The sequence below is a fragment of the Cyanistes caeruleus genome, chromosome 3 (assembly GCF_971803275.1).
Source record: "Cyanistes caeruleus chromosome 3, bCyaCae1.hap1.1, whole genome shotgun sequence".
NCBI classification, from domain to species: Eukaryota; Metazoa; Chordata; class Aves; order Passeriformes; family Paridae; genus Cyanistes; species Cyanistes caeruleus.
In genome coordinates, this window is record NC_141703.1 from 34674529 (window position 1) to 34699676 (window position 25148).

Sequence of the window (25148 nt, forward strand, 5' to 3'; positions counted from 1 at the left end):
ACACCTTACACTATCCCAGTTTGCTCAGAGTGCCATCCAACCTGGCCTTGAACACTTCCAGGGATGAGGCATCCACAACTTCTTTGGGCGATCTGTTCCAGCATGTCTCCACCCTCACAGCAAAGAATTTTTTCTGAATATCTAATCTAAATGTACTCTTTCAGTTTGAAGCCATTTCCCCTTGTCCTGTCACTACATGTCCTTGTAAAAAAAAAAGGTTTCTGTCTGTCTTTCTTGTAAGCTCATTCCAGATATTGGAAGGCCACAGGCCACCATGCAGTTTTATCTTTTCCAGGCTGAAGTATCCTAATTCTCTTTGCCTTTTCTTGTAGATGACATGCTCCATCCATTTAATCTTCTTTGTGTCCCTCCTCTGAACTTGCTCCAGCAGCTCAATACAATTCCTGTGCTGGGGAGCCCAGAGCTGGATGCAGCACTCCAGGTGGGAGGCACCCAAATATACTCACAGTCTGTATAAGTTTATTTTCAACACTGTGAGCTCCAAAAACAACAAGACAGCTTTTCTCTTTCTACATTTTTAATCTTCTTAGGATAGTATATGACAAGTGACAGACTGTGGAAGACTGAATTTTGTATCTTAAGCTTGGCAGGCAACAACACTGAATAAGCCTCTTCCTGAGTATGCCTCAGCATACTGCTGGGATGTGGCACGGCTGGGCTGGGGCTCACAGCGCCTCTCACAGCAAAGCCCTGGGAAAACAGGCCTGCCAGGCACACAGCACCAGCTCTGGCCCTTGCTATTCATTCAAAAACCAACAGGTACACTTAATTGGGTAAAATATTGGTAAAGTTTGGTATTGGTAAAATATTCGTAAGTTGGTGGTGGCTAGCTCCAAGACTGATGAGCAATTAAGAGACATGGGGAGCAATGCAGTTTTTCAGACAGTGCCTGAGCCTAGGACCAGCAGCAGCACCTCCTTCCTATTCCAACGATAGAAAAGTAGGTCATCAGAATGGGGCCAAATGAATACCACTATAAATCCCATCTCTGATAAGCTGTCCAAGTTCATTCTTGTTTTATTGCACATTGCTCTGGTTTCATCCAAATCCTCTTCTGCATATGTTTTATATTTCCTGCAGAGTGCCTTGTCTGTGGCAATGTAACCCCTGTGGTTACTTCCCCTTTTCCAGCACTGAGATGGCACCACACAGATGTAGTCATTTGCCCTAAACAGACTCACAATTTAAACAGAATGCTTAAATATGTAATAATGTACACAAACCACTAGCTCTTCAGAGATTAATGATGTGCTTGTGCCACATCTAGTATCAGTTTCCTTGTAGGAAAAATGGGGACTAGAGGCACTAAACCAAAGTCTCTTCTTGTGTTTACCTATTAAAATCCACCAAATCCCAGGTATTTAGCTCAAAACATACTAAGAACAAAAAGAACCATATGAACTACATCTCATAGTATCTCAGTAGTCTTCCCAAAATGCAACACAGAAGTTTGTGGCTTACCATCATGATCATTATAGTCATTACTCATGTCAGAGCTGTTATATAAAAAATATGTGTTTACTGTTTCCAGATTGTCCTCAAGTAGTAGATGGTGCTTGCTTCCCATGGTTCTCTCTTGCTGCAGACATTAGGCTATTATAAATACATGCAGGGAGTACACATAACTACCCATGTAAATGTACGGCGATATCTGCTTGATAAACTGTGGAGGCACATCATGGATTGTAAACACTTATGAGAAATACATTTCATAAGTAATAGGGATTTCCTCACCCAGGGCTGCTTTAGTGAAGGCGCACAATAGATTATAAACATACATGAGAAATGCATTTCATAAGTGACTGGTATTTCCTCATCTGTAGCTGCCCACGAGCTCATTTCCCACTTTTATGGGAAATGGTCTAACACCTGAGAGCTGCCATTTGCAAAACCAGCTTGATAGCAGATAACTTGTGCCCCAGATCTAGGAACAAACCTTTACAGCTTCTATTCTCTCCTGTGCACATCCAAAATCCTACCATCCTCATTCATTAAAAAAAAACCCAAAAACTAGAAAATTAACATTATGTACCTTAGGAAAGAATTCATCTTAAACAACTTTATACAGCACAGATATCTACAGCTATGCTAGTCACCAGAGGACCCCTTTGTCATTCACAGGGATAAACTGGCATTTGAAGGACTTAATTCAGCTGCCCAACTGTAGATATTTATCTTAGGATAAGAAAGGTCCTGTAGTAGCAATGACCATGAGGAAATCATACCTCTGATGCTGGCATTTATGTTGCAGACATTTATGAACCAGGAGATCTGTCAGAGGTGACTTTCAGGCATAGATAGCTTAGACCTCTAGAAAAGGGAATGCTTTCAGCTTCTTGTTAGAACCTGACATTTTATGTCAGCCTTTGAAAACTCAGGAAATCAACCAAAAATTGTGTCTGTGTTGTTCATGGAAAAATTTCCTTACTTCACATTGAAAGGGTTTCCAGTCTCCTTAAATTACTGCTAACTTACACACTGTCATAATCAGAAAGGGGGAAAGGAGGGCCTGTAAATCTCCAAAATTTCCTAAAATTATTTTTCTCTGTAATGAGCAGGGTCTTTAGGCAATGGGGCTCTACAAAACAAATTTTATCATAATTTTTTCTGTTAAGGACACATAACTCAAGAATAGGAAAGCAATGAGGAATTTGAATAGACCATACATATATATAAATGATTATGCAAATATATTAATATATATAAATAAATATACATATATATACACCTGAATATGACTCCCCACCACCCACTCCTCTGCATCTTTTGATTTTAATTCCAAACTGCTGCTCACCCATAAGCTCATTTGGAGGATTTTCCAAGGGAAGCCAGTGGTCTTTCTCCTTAACTCTGTTTTACAACTCATTCACATGGAAGACAGAAACTGCCTGCAACTCCTGTTCCTACCCTTGCAGAATGGGTCATTTTATTGGGGCTGGGATTGTCTCTTCTCTCTTTTGCTCTTTCTCTGAGAGATAAACCGATGAGAAAGATTAGTGGCTGCTCTTCATTCTGCTGCCAGTGGGTTCAAGTTTCCAAGTACTGTTATACTACCTGACCAGAAGAAAGCAGAATTTTAAGCACATGGTGATTGACTTAGAATTTCTCTAATGCATGAGGAAGAATTACAGTAGTGAGATGCTATAACCTGTAATTTAGAAGAGTATGATAATTGTCAAGTGGAAATTACAAGATTCTCTAATTCCCCAATCTTTCAGCCTCTTTTTTGAGACCTTTACATCAGAGGCATTGAGAAGACCTTCTTTTAAACTGAATCAGTTCAGAGTCCCTGATGTGTTCTTAATCCAAAGCAAAATTATCCTCCTTTTTTTTGTGTTTTCTTCATTTTCAACAAGTCTGACTAGGAAAAGATTACCACACAAAGGTATTAATCAAATACTTAGGAAAGTACTGCAAGGAATTGATTGATTGATGGAAAATATCTTTCCTAACTAACTCTGTGGTTTCTGAATATGAAACCAGTTACAGATTACAGGATGATAGGTGCTGATGTGCTAACACTGGTAAGGCTCTTATATTTTCACAATTTCTTAACTGTTTACTTACTCTCACCCTAGTACAGGAATTTGTATTTTTGGATACAAATTTAAATGCTTTCATATAAAATGAAATAATCTTCCCAGGCTGTCAGGTTAAATCAGCAATCCTCTATCACACCAGAGTTAAGGATAAACCCTTTCTTACATAGTAAGACACACAGCTTCTGACATTTCAGTTGCTTACCAGCCCAAAACAATTTCACACAGGAAAAGCATGGGTTTTCACATAGTTCACAGAGTTGTTTTAACCTGTTTTCCTTTCGACCATTTCCTGGGCTAAAAAGGGTGAATCCTGCAGACAGTATTAGACATGGAGAAAGTTTTCCTGTCCTGTGAACAGTTTTGAGAGATGGAAGATAATCTTCCCATTTCACACTGTCAGAAGGAAAAAAAAAAGCAAGACAAAGAGATGCTTCTTTTCTTTTAATTAAACAACTAAAACTGCAGGACAGGACATGAGATGTATCTCTGTGCACACTACTTCATTTCTTGCTTGCTCCATAACTGTGTTTCAGCCTGTTCCAACTGGCACCCTTCAAGAGGAAGCTTGGGTGTGGTTTGGGGATAAGTCACAGCAGCAATTGCTTCCAAATAAGTTATAAACAAGGACTTCAACATCCTTGACTCCCTGTGATGCACTGTGACATAATCCCACCCATTTTGTGCTGTACAGCAACTGTACACTCCTTTGCGTGCCATACACTGAGGCAAGCAACACAAATCCTTCATCCTCCTGCCATCAAAGCACCCTGTCATAACTCAACATGTCTCTTCAAATAATTGAATTTTAACCACTTAGACCTTATAAAACATGCAGAAAAATAGTGATATCTTGGCATGCACTGGAGTCACAGGTTTTCTGGAGACCAGGGTCTAACGCTCTGGCACTGAGAGCCTACCTACCTTAGAGGGGTCTGATCTAACTTTGAACAGACACACAGGGCTCTGTGTTCAGAAGGCACTGTGCTCAGCAGTTACAACAAATAAAGCAGCCAAGCTCCATCCACGTACCCCAGGATGCAGGACGTGGATACTTAACCAAGTCCAGGGGTTCGCATGCAAGAAAGAAGCCCAGATCACCAGGATTTGGGAGTTTAATAGTAGATTATTCACTAGCCTTCTCAGGCCAGTCCCTCCATCTTTCCCCCTAGAATCATTCTATGGCTGTACAAATAATAAAATACTTAATAGATGGAAAAAAAAGACACCTATAGCTCTGAAAACTTAAATCCCTGTACCACTATGTACAAAAATGGTATCTGCTGAAAGACCAACATTACTGGATTCAAGTAAACTGTTCTCTTCTCTATGTTTTTGACCAGAAAAACCTTTTGTAAAAATTAACTGCAAATTACACGTTTCTGCAAGTTTTCATTTTGTGAGAAAAGCCCAGATTAGCTTTATGTGAGGACCATACACTCTCATGCACAGAAGATGTTGATGCTGATGAATTGCTGCTTTCAGCTGTGGGATTTAATTACTCTCATTCTCTACAGCTGGTGTTATTGTGTGGTGATGTGTTTGTCTTCTGACACCTGGGGGGTAAGATGAAATAAATTTACTATATTCACAGTGCCAAAGGGACAGTTTGAATAAGAAATGCTGCAATAAGACCTGGATGACTATGTCCTCTGGCATGAATGATGAATCCAGGTCATTTAGATCTTGTTTTCTAGATGTGCTTACAGACTGGAAGCATTTTTTAAAAAATGTTATCGGAAAATTACACCAATGTTAAGCCTATTTTGACAAGTTGAAGGGAACGAATTAGTTTATATTGGTTGATGTCTATCTAGCCTGTGTTCCTGAAGCCTTTCTCTTCATTTTTACAGGCTGGCAGGGTCACTAATCCTACTCATTTTCAGTTTGTCAGTCAATAATCACTTATGTGGCACTATGTCTTTGGAAATGACAGCTAAGACACGATCTGATGCAAAGCCTTCCTTCCACAATGCCTTCCTAAATACCAATCTGAGCTGGCTGAAGGGACCAAATACTCTATATCTGGTAATGACATGTTCACCAAGCTTGTCATAAACAAGGTTTTGGGGAACTTTACAACACTGCTGTCTGTCAAATGTCTCTACTTTGATGCCATAATGAAGTCATACAAAGTGGGACAGTCCCTGTTATCAGACATTAATGAGAGTCAATTTTTTTGTTTTGCTCTAAGGCATTTTAATTGTATCACATGCAGAGACCATCTGGCTTAAGAATGAATATTCAGTATCTGCTGCAGAAGCAGAAGTACTTGGGAGGGAAATGGTACTTCCTGTTTTCCAGCTTGTACAGTACCCAATGCTGAAGCTGGTGTGCTGTACGCTTAGGTAAATTGCAATTTGAAGATCAGTGAATGACTTTTTAGGTTATTACTATCTCATTAATTAGTTAGTATTTACTTTGTTATACTTAGTATACGTTGTTATACTTAGTATTATTTTGTACTTTATCTCTTCAAAAAGAAGATTAATTTATGTTAAAAATTACTAAGGGGTAACTTGCTTCACTGCATTCTGCAGAGAACTGCATCAGCTCATCAGGCTTTCTTTACCAAGAAGTCATAGGGATAGAAATTTTTTATTTTTTTTTTTTTTTGAGGAATAAACATATTTTCTCTCTTGTGTGACAGGCGTGGTCCATGTTTATGAAAAATACAGAGAAAACATTTGCAAAGTGCAAATTTAGAGTTCCACAGCAGACAATAACTTTCCTGAGAAAAAATCCAGGCGAGAAAGAATGAAACCATCACTTCTAAAGGGCAGGCATAAATTCCACAAATTTTATGACTGTCACCAGAACCTTTAGTTTGGCCTACCTTATATTTACAGGAATGACTCTCACTGCAACTTGAGGGGGGAAAAACATCAAATTGACTTGGCCAAGACTTTTCTGAGCCATGTATAAAGTCCAGGAGATAATGTTTTGCCATTTTAAGAAAATCAAGCTGTTAATATTTGAGGGAATTATGCATACGTATCATGGCCTATTTACAAGGCTGTAGGTCTATTTTTTTAAGTACCTAAATATCTTGAGGCAGCTCCAAGGCAGATGTTGAGCTGACAGCCTTGTCTGCCTCAAACACGAGCAGCCCAGGGAAGGTGGGGGCCAGGCTGAAATCCCTAAGAGGTATTTGACTTGAACGTAACTGGAACCAGAGCTGGCAGAAATGCATTGAAAGGTACTGGGGGCTCTGCCACTTTATTTTGGAACTAAATCAAACAAGATGTTGACTCTCTCCTGAGGGAATGAGATGTGATGGATTTCCTCACTGAAGCTCTCTGGGCTGTGCTGGCTCTCAAGAGTGCCACGTTGCAGTGAGTGAAGCAATTTCCAGCACATGCTTAGAACCCACTCAGGAATACTTCAGGGTGACAATAGCTAGTTAAGTCAGTATGATTAGAGAGCTATCACCTCATTTTCACTGCATTACTGCCATAATCCTAGAAGGAAGATTCATATAAATGCTTGGGAACAAAATTCCAGGGGAGAAAAATCCATACTACCAACTACCAGCTAATATTACCAGACAACTGAATTTTCTTGTACTTTTCTTGGGGGAAATTTACCCCAATGCATGAGACCAACACAAGGCTCACACAGGCTTGAATGTTGAATACTACAGCCCTCAATAGAGCACTATTAAAATTGCCAGGCAGGCTTTCAATGTGTGCTGCTGTGCAGCTGAACATCTCCTTGTGATGCCAAGCAGGGTGCACCTCTGGGATGAGGCGCTCTGAAACAGACAGATATATCCTAAGCAATAAGCAAAGAGTAGAAGTTGAAGCTGTAGCTCAGAGGAGTAGGGGAAGATGGGGAGAGAGAAAGTAAGAATTCCCTCTCCTGTGGATTTTCAGAGAAACACATTAAGCGTTAGACAAAAATGTAAAAATCTCTACCTCAATAGCTGAAGCATTCAGATATCCAAACCTGAGGTTATTCTGACTCAGACAGCAATTGATACATTCGCTTTTCAGCCATCGCTCTTCCAGACAGATAAGTATGTCTGTCTGTCACTTATTTCAAGGCAGAATTTCTTCTGAGCAGTATCTCATCCAAAGAAGAAGGAAATGATCAGGAACTATCAGTGTCAGGACTGTTAGGATTGTAAGAATGGGAATCCCTCTTGTTATAAATCATTTTAAATGTTCAATGGCATCCAATTCACATCACCAGAAGAATACAAAAATGTCTCCTGGGCACATCAATAAAACTGGGTGGGATTGAGTGCTGTAAACATCAAGAAACTTGAAACTCACTCTCAGATGCAAGAATGTAGTCAGAATTTTGTCTCTCCAGAGGAAATCCTAAGCACAAACTAAAAATCTACATGAAACTTTTATATTAGCAAGGTGAAGTAAGTCCAATGAGAAAAACACTGCCACCCAAGACTGATATTTAAAATGGCAGTCACAAGAGGCAAAACAAGTTTAATGTACATGGTTTGGCAAAGTTGCAGTCTGCTTCTTTAAGAATGCATTGCAGATTATGAGCATTCTTGTTACAATTTTATTGCAATATTCAAGGTGCACTCTGAAGATACAATTTTTTTTAAATATGGGTTTATTTGTTTGCATCTTATTTTACAGTCACTCTTCCAGCCTCCAGTTCATTTCTAAAATGAAAGCAACTGATATTTCCATATCAAAGTTTAAAATTAATTTGCTTTGTGGGACATGCTCCTTGATGTAAAATACTTCATTTTAATTAGGACATTTAATTTTCTCTAATGGAATCAGGTTCCATTTACTTAATCCAAAACTACTTTCTGAAAGAGCTATAAGCAGTACATTTTCTCAGCACAAGCCCTTCAAAGGCCTGTGTGCATGAGGAGATTGCACCTACACAGCTAAACTGATTTCAGCTTAATCTACTTACACCCCTACAAAACATTACCCATAACTGAGTCCGCCCCACTTCTGCATCAGTTTAATTAAACAACTTTTGTTTTTTCCTAGTGCAGACCAGGATTGGATAATAAAAAATCAAGTACCATTACAAGTATGTGTTAGAATGAAAAACCTAATTAAAAAATGTCCCAGCTCCCTGAGCACGTGTGCCTGGACCCCGCATCCTGGAGCACAGCCATATCCCACTGCAACTTTTGTGCAACTTTCTTCTTCCCTTTGCCCTCCTCTCTGTAACACGTTGTGTACCTGTAGACCATGCCAGATCATGTCTGCTTCTCTGTAAGAGAATGTACAAGTCATTTCTGAGGAACACTTTGCATTTTCTGGCTCCATGCTAGGATGATGTCCTGCCCTCATGCACGCACAGAAGCACGTGGATAGATCAGGACAGAGATAACCAGGCACAGACTGTGAAAGGCATTCCCTTTCCCTACTGTGACAGCTTGCTCCCTCCATTTAAAATAAATGTTTGTTTGCTGAAAAGCCTGTCTTTATTGATTTTGTACATCTCATCAGCAAAGAGAAATGCAATAAATACCATACACTACTACAAACTCTGAAACACCTTCAGCTCTCCAGGCCGACTCCAGCTTTCACAATGCAAGGGCACAGCAATAAAATTATTTTAAAAACAGAATACCTTGAAAAACAGCCAGGCTGTCATCCATTTCACCACTTTCACAACCCAAAAGACATGCTTGTAGAGCTCAGTATTCACTACTCCAGGGTCTACTACATTAGCAGTCACATGGCTTCCATTTGCAGTCAGAAGATGCTGTAGTCGATAGGTAAATAACACAAGGGCAAGTTTGCTTTGGGCATAGGCTCCATGGGATGAATACGAACATCTGTACACAGGAGAGAAAAAGAGAAGGAGATGCACGTAAAAATAACCAGAAGGAGAACAGAATTGCACAAATATCACATGTACCACATTTTGCAATATCCAGATATACACTAATTCATCAAAAGAAGCAGCTTATCACTGGCAGGTGTGTTGTTTACTCAAGTTTCGCTGATTATTCCATCAGACACCAAGTCTTATTTATAGCAGGGAAAAATATTAAAATAAAATTACACAATACCTGCCAGAATCTCTCTGTCAAACTCCTTAAACTAGAAATGCCGAGGTACCAATCTCTGGGCTATCATCACCTAGAGGCCCTCAAACTTCTCCCCCCTCTTTTCCTCTGCTCTTTCCAAACATACACACCCTATTGCCACTTATTAAATCCATCACTGATGATACTACTTCTCGTTGCTATTATTATTTTTACTGCATCAGTACCTACTAGTTGAAAGCTCCTGTGTTGGGAGCAGTACAGATGAGTAAGGTACTCATTGCAGCTGCCCTGGTCACACACCAGAGACTGTGCTTTGCTAAGAGAGGGGTAAAAAGATGGTTCAAGGAGAGCAGCTGCTAGTGTAACCAGTTTAGACAGTTTACAGGCCCTATACAGCCTTTAAAGCACAGATGGCTGGCAGGGACTGTGCCAAAGACGTATGACAAAGGCACACAAATTCCAGGAGTTAAAGCAAAACATTACCTGTTGAGACTCCTGTTCACCTCTCTTATCTGGATGTCAAATGTGCCTTTATTTCAAGTCAAGCTTTCTAGGAACTGCTGAGTTGAGTTTCATTGCACACAGAAAGGACCTTTTTTTTTTTTTTAATAAGCAGGCTATTTTCAGGCAAATTAGCAGGTATGTCACTTAAAATGCTCTTCCTGACTGTGGCCTCAGCATCGTTTCCAGAAATTCCTATGCCATAACAATTCACTCCTGTAATTACTTCAGCCTCTCATCTAACATTTTTTGGTGCTTAGCAGAACCAAAGGTAAGTGGTGGCATTACAGACAGCTCACAGGCAAAGCAGGCAGGAGCCTAAAGCAACAGGCTCCTGGGAACAACAGTGAAATTTCTCCAGTCCCCATCCGTTTTGCCTCTGCTAAAGCCTGGGGAAGTGATGCTGCATGCTGCAGCTGCTGCACACTTGGACTCAGGGGTTAGGATCAGCAGAACCTTAATCTTTTGGTGAAGGGTGATAGAGGGGCGCCCACCCAGGAGGGTGAACTCTCTTTCCTAGTTCCTTCCTTTCCCCTAGATGTTGTCCTGTCTCTGTGGCAGCTGCTCCATCCTCTACACCTTCACCCTAAGTGCAGAAATTCCCAGACTAGGGATGCTCTTACTCTGCTGGAAAGCCTGCCTATGATTTCTGTGGCTGTTACTACGTGCAAATTTTTTATTTTGAATGAATAGTAAACATATGAGTTCATTTTGTTATCTCATTCTTGTTGAATATCTTATTTACAATATCCTGTGCACTTCATCACAGAAAGTGCTGGATGTTAAGAATCAGGCTGACTCTCTACAGAGGTATAAGGCTACCAAAGCAATTTAACTGTCCATGTTATCTGAAAGGACCCAAGAACTTGGAGACATCACAGTAAATAATACAGCTTAGCCACAGGAAGTAAAAGACAAGAACACCGAACCTCCAGTGCATCTCTTTTCTTATTCTTTCCCCGTCTCTTTTCTTGTACAAGCAAATCACAAGCAGTCTACTTGTCTACATAAGCAGTCTACATAATATAAACCCAGAACCAAAAAGGACAGCTGATCATAGGTGGCCCTTGCACCAACCAGTGGCCTCAGCTGAACCTTGCTGGATACCATAGCTTCATTATCATAAAGATATCACCTGCACCTTTGGGCAAAATGGGCTATTTAAAGAGTAAGGAACAATAGCTGCATGAATATAAAAGTTACTTGGCATTATTCAGGAAACTGCAGTTACATTTTAAATTCAGTAACGTCCATGCTCTGATCTGAGATGCTCAAAATGTCACCTTATGCTTCATGCATATTCCAACCCCTTTAACTTGAAGGACCAGCTTCTCAGCTGCTACAAGCTTCTCCTGTGCACAGCCATGCGGGGCAGAGCTCACACTACCCATGGGAAGCAGCATTCATCCCAAGCCGCCTCCGGCAGCCAGCTGGCAGCTAACTCTGGCACTCCTCCATCAGCACCACCATTCATTCCCCCACTGAACACAAGCTGGGGCACGGGACAAGCCTCCCGAGTCGAACTAGAGAGATCTTGTCTGGCAAGCAGCTCGCAGGGAAGCAGAGCTGGGGACTACTCTGACTTGTTCTGCCTGGCTCTGGTCTGGCCTTCAGTAATCTTCAGATGCCAGGCAGAAGGATGCTGAAAGCTCCCCATGACTCCCCATTCCCACATTTTGTGAGAGTGCTGTTTTGACTTACCTTGTGGCAATGAAGCATGAACTACAAGGGCTGGATCCTCCAAAGCCTTGTATTTTGCATAGATATGTATGTCAGAGAAACATGAGTGCTGAGAAGATATAAAAGCTACCCAATCAATGAGGAAGCCTTTTATATCACAGTGCAGAGATGCAAATGATCTGCAAGGCAGCCAGGAATCAGACTTCAATAACATAATATAGATATGAAGAATATAAAATTGGATACACAGAGCAAAATCTTTTGGCACAGACCCTGCAATGATTACCTTATCTCTTCCCAATTTCTGTGTGTCTGCTTTTTGCTTTCCAGAAACCAGACATCAATGGACTACATAAGACAGAGGAATAACACGACACAGAACTGATGAGGATTTCTGTTGAAAAACTGTTTTGTCTGTCAGGCCCCATTTTATTAGAATCATGTTGTTTAAATGCCACATTGAAAAAATAAATCATCAGTGCTTGACTTCATTACATCCAGTGTTGACTTTATGTATCAGAAAAATAGGACCACATAGGTACCTGTACTTATACCACGACTCTGTCTTCTATGAATACACATGTAGAATCACAGAAGGGTTTGAGTTGGACGTTTAAATATCACCTAGTCCCACAGTCCTACCATAAAAAGAGACATCTTTCCACCTGACAAGTTTGCTCGAAGTCCCAGCCAACCTGGCTTTGAATGGATGGGGCATCCACACTGTCTCTGGACAACCCATTCCTGCGCCTCACCATGCTCATCATAATTTTTTTCTTTTGTCCAATCTAAATCTACCCTCTTTTAGTTTAAAACCATAAAATGTCTTACTCTTAAACATGGAATTATCTGGCTTTAAAGGCTATGAATCTAAATCCAGCTACTCTCGGCACTTTATGCTCTGTATACACATTTTTTACAATGAATAAAAGTATAATTGCATACTAAGTAAAATAATATTGATGTTACACACTTCCACATTCTCCAAAGATTCTAAAAATCTTTCTGAAATCAAAGTGCATACAAGAGGTAAACCATCCAAGCAGAACACAGCAAACTGTGCTAGCAGAGCAGTGCACACAAAGCACCTGTGACGCTTGCACCTTTGCTGCTTTGAGAACACAGGGTATCAATGCTTTATAGCCAGGCAAGCAGACTCTTAGGCAGAGAAGCTCTGCCTCCTAATTAGGCAACCGGCCAGGCAAAAAATTGGAAGGTCCCAGCTCCCAGTGGTTAATGTGGGTGCTGGTCAGTCAGCTAGAGAGCTAAGGAGGTACTGGTGTTCCATGTCCAGGGATACATCCTAATAAATACTGCTCAGCCAGCTTGGGTGATGCTTGATATCACAGACAGCATGTGTTGTGATATGACAAACCTGTACATAGTCAGCAGCTAGGAAAAGTGGAGCAAGTACTTGGTGGGAAGAAGTTCAGTGGGAAAGCACAGCATGCCTGGCTTGGAGAAGTCCATGCTCACTCCCTTGTTTGAGTGGGGCTGGCTGTGGACCACTATTCCTACTTCCTACCATAGAAAACAGTGGCATCCCCCAGGGGATGTCCCTCCACAGCATTTTGCTGAGTCAGCGCTGATAAAACAGGGCAATGTACTTTATTTCACTTTCACTTTATGAAAAGTACAGGAGGAGTTAAGGCAGGCAGAATTTAATTCACTGCTTTGAAATCTGTCCAAGAGAGCACCAATACACAAGACCTTCTCCTTCCTTTGAAAATAATGTTTTATGGATTCTATACTGATGAATAAGAGATCAGGATAAAACAGGTTCTGCATTTTGTGTCCAATTAATTTTTAGCAGAAGTTCATACTTCTGGCTCAAGATTTTTTTGCAATATAAGATGCAGGTTAGACTTACTATTAAAAAAATTAGGGAGGAGAAAAGAAAGGGATTATTTTGAATTTTTGCAAGAACAAAATAAGTAGGTATTCTATTCTGGAGTTAGTGCTTTGAGGTTTTCTGATTTTTTTTTTTTTTCTTCTTTTTTTCTCTTTTTCACCAGAAGCCTATTAGCTGATTTTGCCACTTATCTCCATGGTGCTCCCTCCAGCAGCAGTCTCCCTATGGAATGTATTTTCAAAAAGTAATGAGAAGCCAAATTTCAAACTGAAGCCTGCAGTGGTTAATTAGGTGTTTAAATATGGACTCAGCTGCTATCCCAGTTTGAAAACTGGATTAATGTTTAGCACATCTCTTGGCAGTCTTAGTTGTTTCTCCTCAGGCTGGCTTTAGTAGGTCTGTTTTCTACAGTGGTCTCCCACTTACATCCAGTGATCCCATATTTAGTAAAGAGCATTAAGTGATGTCAGGGTACCCACTGGGGTAAAAGAGGAAACTATGTTACACAGCACAGATCACTTCCTTCACCCTCCTGTGCACGGGGGGCTCTTGTTGCTCTCAGATTTTTCACTCTCATTGAGCGCTCTTTTCGCGCTGCACACACACACACATATGACAGACATCATGGACTCACTGACAGCACCCTGTGCCCCACCTCATCTTGCTTCAGCAGAAGGCTCAGAGGACCTGTGACCATCCCGACTGGCACACAGAAGAGTTTAACCCAGCCAGTGCTAGCACTGAAGTGATTTCTTGATGTGAACCTTTCACAGTTGTCTTGCACGTCATCCTCCTTTCACCCATCACCCTTCTCCCCAATTTCCAGTGTGTTAATTTGCCTGGAGGGCAGAGTGCACCAAGATCAAACTGCAGAAAACCCAGCTGCTATGTGCTCCATTAAAAGACAAGTGATGCAAAACGTGGCTGACATGCTGGGCTTTTTAATGAAAGGCCACACAAAATTTCAATATATGCCTTAGGATGAATCAGGGAATTAAGCAAAACATAGGCTGGCTGTATTAAAATGACTAAAGCTTCCTAATGATTTATGTATTAATCTTGCAATACATCATCACCATTGCTTAGTCAAGACTATAAAAGTCTATTATTAAACACTCATGAAGCTTTCACAGCCTTAAATTTTCTTTCTTCAGGGAATGCAGCACAAGATTTTTCAAGTTTTGATAGATTTTACAGCTTATTTTGAAGCAGCTAGAGAAATATATTGGAAAATAAGCATGTCTTTACTGGTTATCATAAGCAGTTTCTTTTTCTTCTCTTATGATGAAGCTTGAGTCCTAAACATTGTTTATTAGATTAAAGCAGGCTTCCTGGCAGTACTACATATATTTATCCTCTGAACACATTTTCTGAGTCTCATTAATTGTGATTTTTGCTCAATAAAAACCAACCAACCAAAAACAAACAAACAAACAAAAAAGCCCAAACAATACAGACAAAAAGAAAAGACTAAGCTGGAGAAATGAAAATAAGTATATCACCAGTGACAACTAGTATTTTACCAATTGAAAGGATGAAACATATATATTAGTAAAACAATGCTCAAATCTAAGGTATTAACTTTTCTGCTTTTGAGGTGTTGTTGTAGTTATGTTTTGTACAGCAGCTGTCCTGTTACCAACTACTACTACAGGCTATTGCACAGCCACTCATCTAATGCACGACTGGGCATTTTGTGTCTTCCTGAGCAACTTCTCATGTACTTCTTCATGTACATTTCTTGTATATTATATACATATTTACACAAATCTTGATGTGTAGCCTTAAAAAATAAATTGTGTCAGTATACATATAATAGTTAAGATGGCTGAAGCATAGACCTTGAGTGAAAAAGGGATGCAGCATTAGGGACTCCTGAAGAGCCCTCCTGCCCCTGTGATGAACTTGTTCAAAAGGAAGGCTACCAGACCAATACATGAAATCAGTGGTTCTACATGAGGTAAAAAGCAAATCCTTCAGTCCTAATTTGTGGCATGGGGGTTACTTAAGCAGTCATAGGCCAGTGGCAGAGCAACTCATCTTGCCTTTCATTCCTCTTCCTGCAGCGACTTCTTCGGTTCCACATGTTGCTCACATACAGCTCTGGACAAATCCAGGCTTTGTCTGGCATCTTTCAACTGTCGTAAAATAACATTTTTCTTCTTAAAATTAGAGTATAAGGGTAAAAGCTCAGAGCTGGGAAATGCTCTCTCTCTCTAATGGGTAAAATGTCGGTAATGGTCTCAGTAACTGGTATCTCAGCTGATCAGTGACTCCTGCCTCATGTTTAACCCACAACGCAGCAGGAGCCACAATCTGGAAGCTGGGTGGTTTTTTGGTTTTTGTTTCTTTTTTAAAGCCATGCTTCCCAGCTTCTAGCACTTCACTGTATAAATTCATAGCATTCAGTGACTAGATCCTTCTAAAAGCCTTTAGGAAATGCAGAGGGAACAAAAATTAGCTTACTGTCTCTTGAGGACTACCTTTAGTAAAGAAACATAGAATGTCTTTATTTTAAAATCATTTATGGAAAGAAAAATAAGCCAGGGCTTGTCATCCTGGGAGGTGCTGTCATCCAGATGGAATCAGAGCATCATTTTTCATTTGGCTGATGACTACTCCTAATGGCAGGAGGTGAGATGCCGAGAGCTATTCTGCTCTACTGAGAGCTGCTGTGTGCAGTTCAGTTGCCAGGTGCTCAGCATAGCTCTCAATGCATATAACACGGACTCAAAGGCTGGTCTTCTCAAAGTCTCACCAGAATCAGTACCTTTAAAGAAGTAAATTTTTTCAGTTTGTGTACAGTTTGTGTTAATTTCAAATGTTTTGGATTAATTTAAATATCACTATCAAATTCAAGTTATAATTACTGAAATTCCATTCTGCCAGGAAATATATATCTTTATTTAGAATGATATAAATTGCCACTTTTCTATGGTCAGGGCATTTGATGCAGTGTTAAGTACATGCTAACAGTTGAAATGGTATCTGAGCATAATAGTATCCCTTCATTCAACTAAAAATTTCCATTAAACAAATGAATGAGTAAATATATAAAAGGAAGCAAGAGTTTCCATTGCTTTACCCAAGAAAAAGATCACAACTTCAAGACCTACATTCCTTGTCCTCATGACCCTTTTGAGGGATGGGGAAACAACATGGACACATATCTTTTCATATTATCTCTTGGATAATCTGGTTCTCAATTTAGATTGTCACACATCTTGTAAGACTATCTATAGGATTATAAATGGGCGCAGGTGCTCTCCACCCAGTGGTGGGAAGCTTCCTACCTCTCATGCAATAGAGCTTTTAAGTTCAAGGAAGTAATGAGGGGTTTTATGGTTCCTCTGCTTCAACCAGAATGCACATAGGACCACAAAAGTCCCAGCAATAACTTGAATAATCCAAAATATTCTTGAAAAGCATTTTTAAACTGGTGTAGACTTTTGCAGATTAGCTGCAAGTTCTGAGCTTTTCATTCTGGGACTCAAAAGGAACTGTAGGGTCTGAGTAAGCATAATGAGGTGCTGCCATTTCAAATCCAGAACAGTGCACCATCTGTGGTTGGCAGATTTGCAGTAGACTATGTTGGTGTATATGCAAAGATAATTTAAGGTTTAATTGTGGTGGGCCCAACCCACTGCACAGCCTTGGATTTAAGGAGGGGCTGAATGTGTTCTGCAAGAGCAAATATTCACCACTCTGAAGGACTGGTCTGTCTTATTGGAGGAAATATGCCTGCAAAATCTTTTTTCCTTTGAGATATCTATAACTAGTGGGCAGAAAATGCTATACCATCAATGTTTGTTTACAGAAATAACAAAATATTACTAAACCTATCACAACATACATTTGAAAATCAGTTTCTGCTTGTTGAAACAATTTAACAACATCAGTTATTTAGAAGTTTCCTTATGTAGTGAGACTTCAACCATCACAGCTTTAATTTGAGTGATAAAAGTGACTAACTCCCAGCATATGAGTTAAGACCAGGAACAAACTCATAAAAAAGACAGCTATTTGTTAAAAGCCATTACAAGAAGCTTTCTCCTCAGTTGGAAGACTGAGGTTAAAGAAGAAATACAGCTGAATGCCAGCAAGTACCAGAGGAATTAAAATGCGGAAGTTTTCTGCATCCGTGAAATGACTCACAGTCCAGACACAGCAAGAAAGGCTTTTGTTCCTGTGAGACTGTACATCAACAGCATCACTCATCCACTGTCAGAAATCAGGTGGGATTTAAATAAGATTTAAATATGAAAGGGGCCTGGGAAGAGGGAGCCAACTTCAGCAAAATACAAACACCTACAAGAAAGGAGTAAGATACAAAACAGTCCACAACCAGCATTACAAAGGAGTTATTTCTAAGTACTGTAAAGGACACTCAGTAATCACTTCCTGTACCATTTGGTTTTAGAGCTGAGTTTTGGAGTTCACTTTATCAATTTCCCAACACTGCGTCACCCTGTAATGCTGCAAACAAGGATCTGCAATGGGAAACCAAGCATTTGGTAAGAAGGGGCATCGTATGGCCTGGGACCAGAATGCTTAAGATCTCTTACACTTGCAGACATGCCAGAACCTAGTGAAACCTGGCAGGTTTAGCTTTCCAGGAAATGACAAGAAGTTTCATGTCCTGAAAAACCAACACAGTCACAGAGCTGCCCCACCCCAGCCGTCACTGAAAAAAGAATGTAAAGAAACTGCTGCTTTGACAGATTGATTGATTGATTTTTGTGGAAATTCAGGTACTGAACCTGCCCACCACTCCTTTAACATCACTGTTAAAAGCTCTTGAGCTTCCCCTAAAGCTGAGAGCCACAGTGCTCCTCAGTTTCTGTCCCTCTTGGGAAGCTGAGACTTTGCTGCGTACAGCCCCTCTCCATCTCCCATGGCACAGATGCTGGGCTACCACAGCACCCAACACATAATGAGAACAGAAGAAATATAGACTAACAAAGCTACGACTGTGTCAGACAGTTCTGATAACATTCTGGAAGTATTAAAACTCCTGAGGGCTAAAATATTTTATGTTTACAGAGATTCATTTTACTTAGAAAGCAATTTTCACAACACATTTTTTATCAAGAACTTGATTTAATCAAAAGACCAATTTTTCTTAACAGGTGTTAAGTTTCAACTGCTTGGTCTGCTCTTGAACAGATGAAGTTCTCCTCTGAATAGGGAGGTTCAGGATGAGGAATAGAGAAAAGGTTAAGAGTTAAGAAATCACAGAGGGAGAAATCTGCCTTCAGCTCCCTGAACAATACCTCATAATCCTTAATGCATGTGGCAAGACATGGAATGTATGGCTATGAAGAACCAGGTGGAACGGCAGGGCTGAACCCGGAGGGGGTTTCTGGAAGGTGAGCTGATAATTTTGACCATTTCTCTTAGCACATTATTCCAGGGATTTACAGGCATGTGTGTCAGCCTTCCCCAGCTATGCTAGGCAGCCCAAAGGACAACTTCACCAACAAGATACTGGGAGGATGGTGGTAGCTAATGCAATTGAGAGAAATGCTTAAAATATGTGAATAATCACCCAGGACCTGAAGTCCAAAGCTTTTAAGGTTCATTCAACCTTAATGAGTCTTTTTGCTAACAGAAAGATGTTAAACTAACCTTCCCCTCTCAAGGGCAACAAGCTCTCTCTCTGCTCCCAGTTCTTCAAGTCCCTTTTGCTGTCTCTATCACATGAATGAATACATTAACTTCCAAATCACCATAGAACTGTCTTGCTTCTCTGGAAAACAGCACACCTCTGAGAACCACTGTCCTGAATGCCACACAGAGCTGGCTTCTCCCACCCAACCCATGGTGCAGGGAGAGGCTGAGCAGAAGGAGCACCCGCATCTCACACATTTCCCAGCATGCTGTGATTTTGAACCAGTTCAGAAACACTGTTTCCTATTAAACCAATAACCATTATTAACAATCCTTTGGTAAGAATATTGATTCTTTTAGAAAAAAAGGAATTTAACATTGTGACAAAAAAGTAGCTACATTTAATATCCCCAAATACATGCAAGTCTGACACAACCTTTGTGGTATCAGTATTTCACTCTGTTATTGTTCTCCAGAAGTCAATCAGCCTTAAAAGCATTTCGATTAGACAGAATGAAAATACATTGATAAATGTAAAATGAAAGCTTTCTGAATTTGGCATCCTAACTTAAATATTTCTTTGTTATTTGTTGCAGGAACAGACAAGAATGGATAAAACACTTGATACATTTGTGCTAGAACTCTGTCTTTTGAATTGATGAATTGGTCTGCTGATACAGTAGCCCATTTAGTTTTTTAAATTAACTTATAGAATTTGAGATCTGTGCCTTCCCCAGTACACTCATTTTCCAGGCCAGTCAATTTTTGCAATTAATGCTAATCGCTGCAAACGCAAGGGATCATTTTGCAAAGCAGCAAATCCTTTTGCATTTATACAGAAAGTATTTGGCAAAGAAGGAGGTATGTGTGCACAGTAAGCATTTAAATACTTATCATCTAACTCTATACAGGAAAACTTGATAACCTGCTGCAGGAAGGACATGTCTAAATGAATACAGCACTGTACTGAAGCTGGTATTTGGTCCTCTCAAGGCAACATGATTTATCTTGCAAATACAATCAGAATATGCAATAGAAGACATCATGGAGAAGCTTCTTAAACAGCAGAACTCAAACAAAACCATATATTCCACGAGTTAAATAAATCCTATGATAATATGTATCTATCTAATGATCTGGAACAATCTTTTATGATTACAATTTATGTATTTTTCACAGTCCAGTGACACAGCTCCTTATGTTATTATGAAAGACTTCTGTACTGACTAAATTGGATTTACAAAAAAGGGGTAATAATGAAAATCTCTCCTACTTACTTTTACAAATTTTCCTTTATACTTAAAAAAAAAGATAGAAAAATACCCAACAGCACTATGCTACACCAGCTTCATGTTTGTTTTTGCTTGAATTTAAGATGTTATATTTCTAGTTCTTCCAGTCAGAGAGAATTAAGAAACTTTAAGAAACAGATCAATCATGAAAAGGCACTGAAGGAACTAATTGCATATTTAAAAAATAGAAGCCTTTCCCTGGAAAAATATGTTGTCTCATCAAACCATTTTTGGTAAAAAAAAACCAAAAAACAAAACAAAAACCACCTATTTTACATAAATATACAAATATCCAGCTTAAAAAATAAAAATAAAAAAAGAACAAGTAATTTGAAACTGATGGAGATACTAGAAAAGGATGGTTTAGAAGTTAAAGGTTGGAAGTTTCAGTTTTATTGTCATACTTCAAAATCAGATTACCAAAGTATTCATATGGATAATTACAAATTTTTTTTTTTAGAACACTGAAATAGAATGTTTTGGTTTCAAAAATGGATAGGCATTTTCCAAAAGTAACTCAACATCTTAACTTTTAGATGCTGTTTATGGAAAATATTTTCTAAAATTTCAGTAATGCTGATGGAAAAACATCCTCAACTTTCTGCCCAAACTTAATACAACTTTTTTAACCAACAAACATTACATATATGGAAGGAGACAAGATGAAGGACACATCTCTTCCAAGAACAGGAGGTTTCCAGACACTTTGCTAGACAGATTTTCCCATCAGTACCCAACACTTCCTGTTACAGTTCCTTATGAACTGCCTACAGAGGAGATGAACTGAAGCTGCCAGGTCTCTCCAGAATCTTCCCAGGTCTAGGGCAGAGCTGTTTATCCTATTTTACACCAGCTAGGACACACATGTGGCAGCAGGGAATTTTGCAATTCTTTTCATTTAACTTCTCTTGTCTCTGACATGATTCATGAACTAGGGCTACAGGGAAAAATACAGAAATTATATCTAATATGTTATATTCAGCTTGGAGAGTTTCAAAAAAAATCAGCTCCTTCTGCAGTTGGAGAGCAGAGGAAAGGGAGCAGAAAAGTGTGACTAACTGTTCTTGAATATATATACAAGAGATGTGAACCAGAAAAGGAGCTGTGTTACTGTGGCTGGGGAGTTCATAGATCTGTGATTCACAGCATTACAGGGCCCATTTGGTATGCAAAAAGAGAGGATGATGAAAGCAATAGTTAGTCATGGAGAAAAAGCTAGACAGAACACACAAAGATGCTAACCCCTGAGAAAGGAGCATGTTCAAGTGTGATCCACAGCCTGGGAAAGAGAATACTGTCTTTTTTTCTTTATTTTTTTAAAAATACCTTCGTACTTTGGTAGGTAGAGCACTCAAAGGAGTGTCCCACACCTCAGCCTTGAAAGAACACCACGAACTCCAGTGCACTGCTCAAGTCTATCTCAACCCAAGTGGATGGTACATTATTGTTCAAGCTTTTCCTAAAGCCAGACAGCTGTATTCTCTCGTGACCATACTTTTTTTCTCCTCTCAGTTTAGAAAGTATTACTTAAGGCAGGCAAAAGAGGAAAGAAGGCCATGCCAGCTATGCTGCAGGAGCACACAGTGTACTACCCTCTGCATGCAATTGCTGAAATCACCACTGAGGAAATGCTTGCAGATAGGTTGTGTTTCTCTTAAACTTTCACCTCCCTGAAAACAGTCGTGTTCAAAGTAGGGATGAAGGAGAATGATTTGCCTTAGGGATCCCCTTGTCGACTCATGTGACTGCTGCTGAAAATGGTCTGGATCTAAAAGACCACAAAGGCGTTTGATGTTCTTCATACATATCCTTCAGCAAAAGAACTGGGAGAACAGTCAGTGCTCTTGTGCGTGTGTGTTTGCATTTGCAATAACACACATGAAACAAGCTGTGCCCTGCCTGTTTGGAACAAGCTCTATCCTGCCTTGATGTACCCATACCATGTCTCTTCCACTGGTGTGTGTGCGTGCGTGCGTGTGTGTGTGTGTGTGTGTGTGTGTGTGTGTGTGTGAAGAGGAGGGGCAGGAAGAAGGAGAAATGGCATTCATAGGGAAGAGACAGGAGAGGAGCTAGGGGGTAAAGAGAAGGTGAAGATAAATGGAAAGGAGGAGATAAACTGGTGGGTAGAAATAAGACAGCCTCAAAGAAAAAAAAAGGGAGAAATAGGGACAGAAAAGGCAATTCAAACAAAAAAAAAGTGCAAAAGACACAGATGAAGAAGCAGGTAAGGATGAAAAAAAAAGACACAACAAAGGAAGGAAAACAATATAAAATGCAAAAAGACAAAATTAAATAACCATCCCACTGAAAAGAGCTAACCAGAGCAACGTGGGATAAATCAGGTTGGTAAGATGTCAGGAAAAAAAAAAAAAAGGAGGAAACATGGAAGACAGTAACACAAGCTTTGTTTAACACTGTTCATGGGGCAAGACAGGCCTTCCAACAATTATTTGCTAAGCAGTTGCCCATGGTCACTGATATGGATGATGCCTAGTTTCAGATCAGATCTCTCAGCAACAAGTACAAGCAATGTGATCTGCCAACCCAGAGTCTCCTGGGTGGGAGAAGGATTCCACAGAAAGGTCTGTGGTAAAGCAGAGAACTGAACCTCAGTTCAGTAAGTTTACTGTCTCCTTTAAGTCAAGATAAGACTGCTGCCTTTCCTTCTCTGCCATGCTTGATGGATGAATCCCTGCTCCAGTACTATCACTCACCTCTAATCAGGACACTAGCTCAACTAGCATCTAGGAATAATGGGACAAGAGTATGGTAAACAATTCAGCCTGCTGCCAACAGTAATTTCCCCAGCACAAAGTACAGCCTCCCTCTCTCCAATAATGGCTCCAGATGGTTTTGCAGCTTTCCTGCTAGGTTAGGACTACCAGCCAACCTGGGAACATCCACCTGAGTCGTAAAATGAATTATGGCAAACTGGTGCAACTCAAAATAAAGGAAAAAAATTAAAAAAAAAAAAATAGAAAATGTTTGGAATGATTTCCCATTCCCAGCCAGCAAAAATGAGACATGCCATCACCAGGAAACTTGTTTACCACTGTCTTTACCACATCCATTAAAGCTCTTGAATGTTGCTCTGAATCACAAGGAGTCTCCAGGGCCCCATGGAGTAGGCAATGCCTGGGTATGATACTCTGCAGCAGTCCTCCTGCTAAACCCCAGGCTCACATTGTAGGGACACACTCAAACACACAAGTGATCGCACTGGTTTTTGCAGCACTATTTATGGTGATGTCAAACTATTCGCCTGGTGGGGGCGGGGGGTTTATTGGCAGTTAGGCTAAAAAAAAAATACCCAGGAGCATCTTTTTACACCTGAAGCAAGGAAAGGTTTGGACCTGACTTTGCAGCCCGCTCTGGGTTTCACCAGTGTGCATATGTGCAGGCACCACTGCTGCCCCTGAGTGATTCAGAGCATCTGTGTGGGAATGAGCAGGCAAATTCAGTCAGAGTCTGTCATCCTTTATGGCCTTTCTTACATCAATAATGTTGAAATGTAAAGGACACAAAAGATGCAGGTAATCTCACTGGTATATTATTATTTTTTACTAGTCATGTTCTTGCTCAACCATAACTTTCCAAACTGAAACATTTCTGGTTCCTTTAAAGCATGAGTTAATAATGACAAATCAAAGAGCGGGATGATCCTAAATTAAAGAGGCACAGTATAAGGCCCTGCTATAATCAAGGAAACTACTGTTATCTAGAGACATAGAACAGGCACATTTAATTCTGCATTCCTCACTTTAGCCCAAAGAAACACTAATCCCCTTATCCCCCTTGCATGGTGCCATCTAGCACATGCCCATCAGAAACAATGATTGCATACATCCAGTGAAGAGTAAGGGTAATTTCCTGTGGTTGTTTTACAAGCAAGAGATGAAATTGTGACTACCCTGCAGAGGTTTAAACAATGGCTTGTAATAAAACTGATGTCATAATATGTAATCAGAAGTTTGACATGCCTAATGCAGCATTCATATGTAAAATGTCTGCAGTGGAAACAGCCCAGCCCTCTAATTTCAGTCTTTGTTCAGAAATGATACCTTGGGCCAGGTACCTCTGATCACCTGCTGAAGTCCCTGTCAAAGGATGGAGACAGATTTTCATGGAAATGCCACAGAAGTCCGACTGGCTCCATGCAGGCAGGCAGAAGCCCTCCGGAGCCCAGGAGAAGGCAGGCTGTGCTTGAGCCTGTTAGTAAGCACGGAATTGCCACGCATGACTGCATTGGGAAATTTTGAAATTTATCTCAGCTATTCTGCCCGCTCCTCCACTAACTAAACCACTCCACGCAGTTCCTGTATGATACCAGAGACATTTACCCCATCATTTGATGTCTTCCTAATGTTACAAACATCCCAGAGACATTCACCCGCAGTTTTCCTAAATGAAAGCAGGAAGTCAGAAGTCATCCATGCATTTAAGCCCATTTCTCTGGATTAAAAACCCAGGGTGGCCACAGTCTGGATCTCGATAAGCTCTTGGGGAGGCACAAGGGGTGACACAGACACAGGCCGGAGCCTGGCGCTGGCAGTGGATGGCCAGGCTGCTGTGTGCCAGGACAAGGACCGCCGGGGTCGGGCAGGGGCAGGCAGGATGACAGAGCCTGGGGCCGGGGTGGGTGGGGGCAGCTGGAGCGGGGC

The 25148-nt window shown here is 40.4% G+C and overlaps 1 protein-coding gene and 1 long non-coding RNA gene across 4 annotated transcripts in view; one reads left to right on the plus strand and one right to left on the minus strand.

Moving 5' to 3' along the window:
• The window catches only part of DHRSX (dehydrogenase/reductase X-linked), a 161590-nt gene that overhangs the window by 21024 nt on the left and 115418 nt on the right, over positions 1 to 25148 (minus strand). For all 3 annotated transcript variants that reach the window (XM_086880725.1, XM_086880724.1, XM_086880726.1), the window contains one exon: positions 9129 to 9336. In XM_086880725.1, the coding sequence (XP_086736851.1) occupies positions 9129 to 9336 (208 nt within the window). The remainder of the gene's footprint in view (positions 1 to 9128; positions 9337 to 25148) is intronic.
• The window catches only part of LOC111945675 (uncharacterized), a 38271-nt gene continuing 38013 nt past the window's right edge, over positions 24891 to 25148 (plus strand). Inside the window, exon 1 of the long non-coding RNA XR_015284411.1 lies at positions 24891 to 25122. This is a non-coding gene — a long non-coding RNA (uncharacterized LOC111945675). The remainder of the gene's footprint in view (positions 25123 to 25148) is intronic.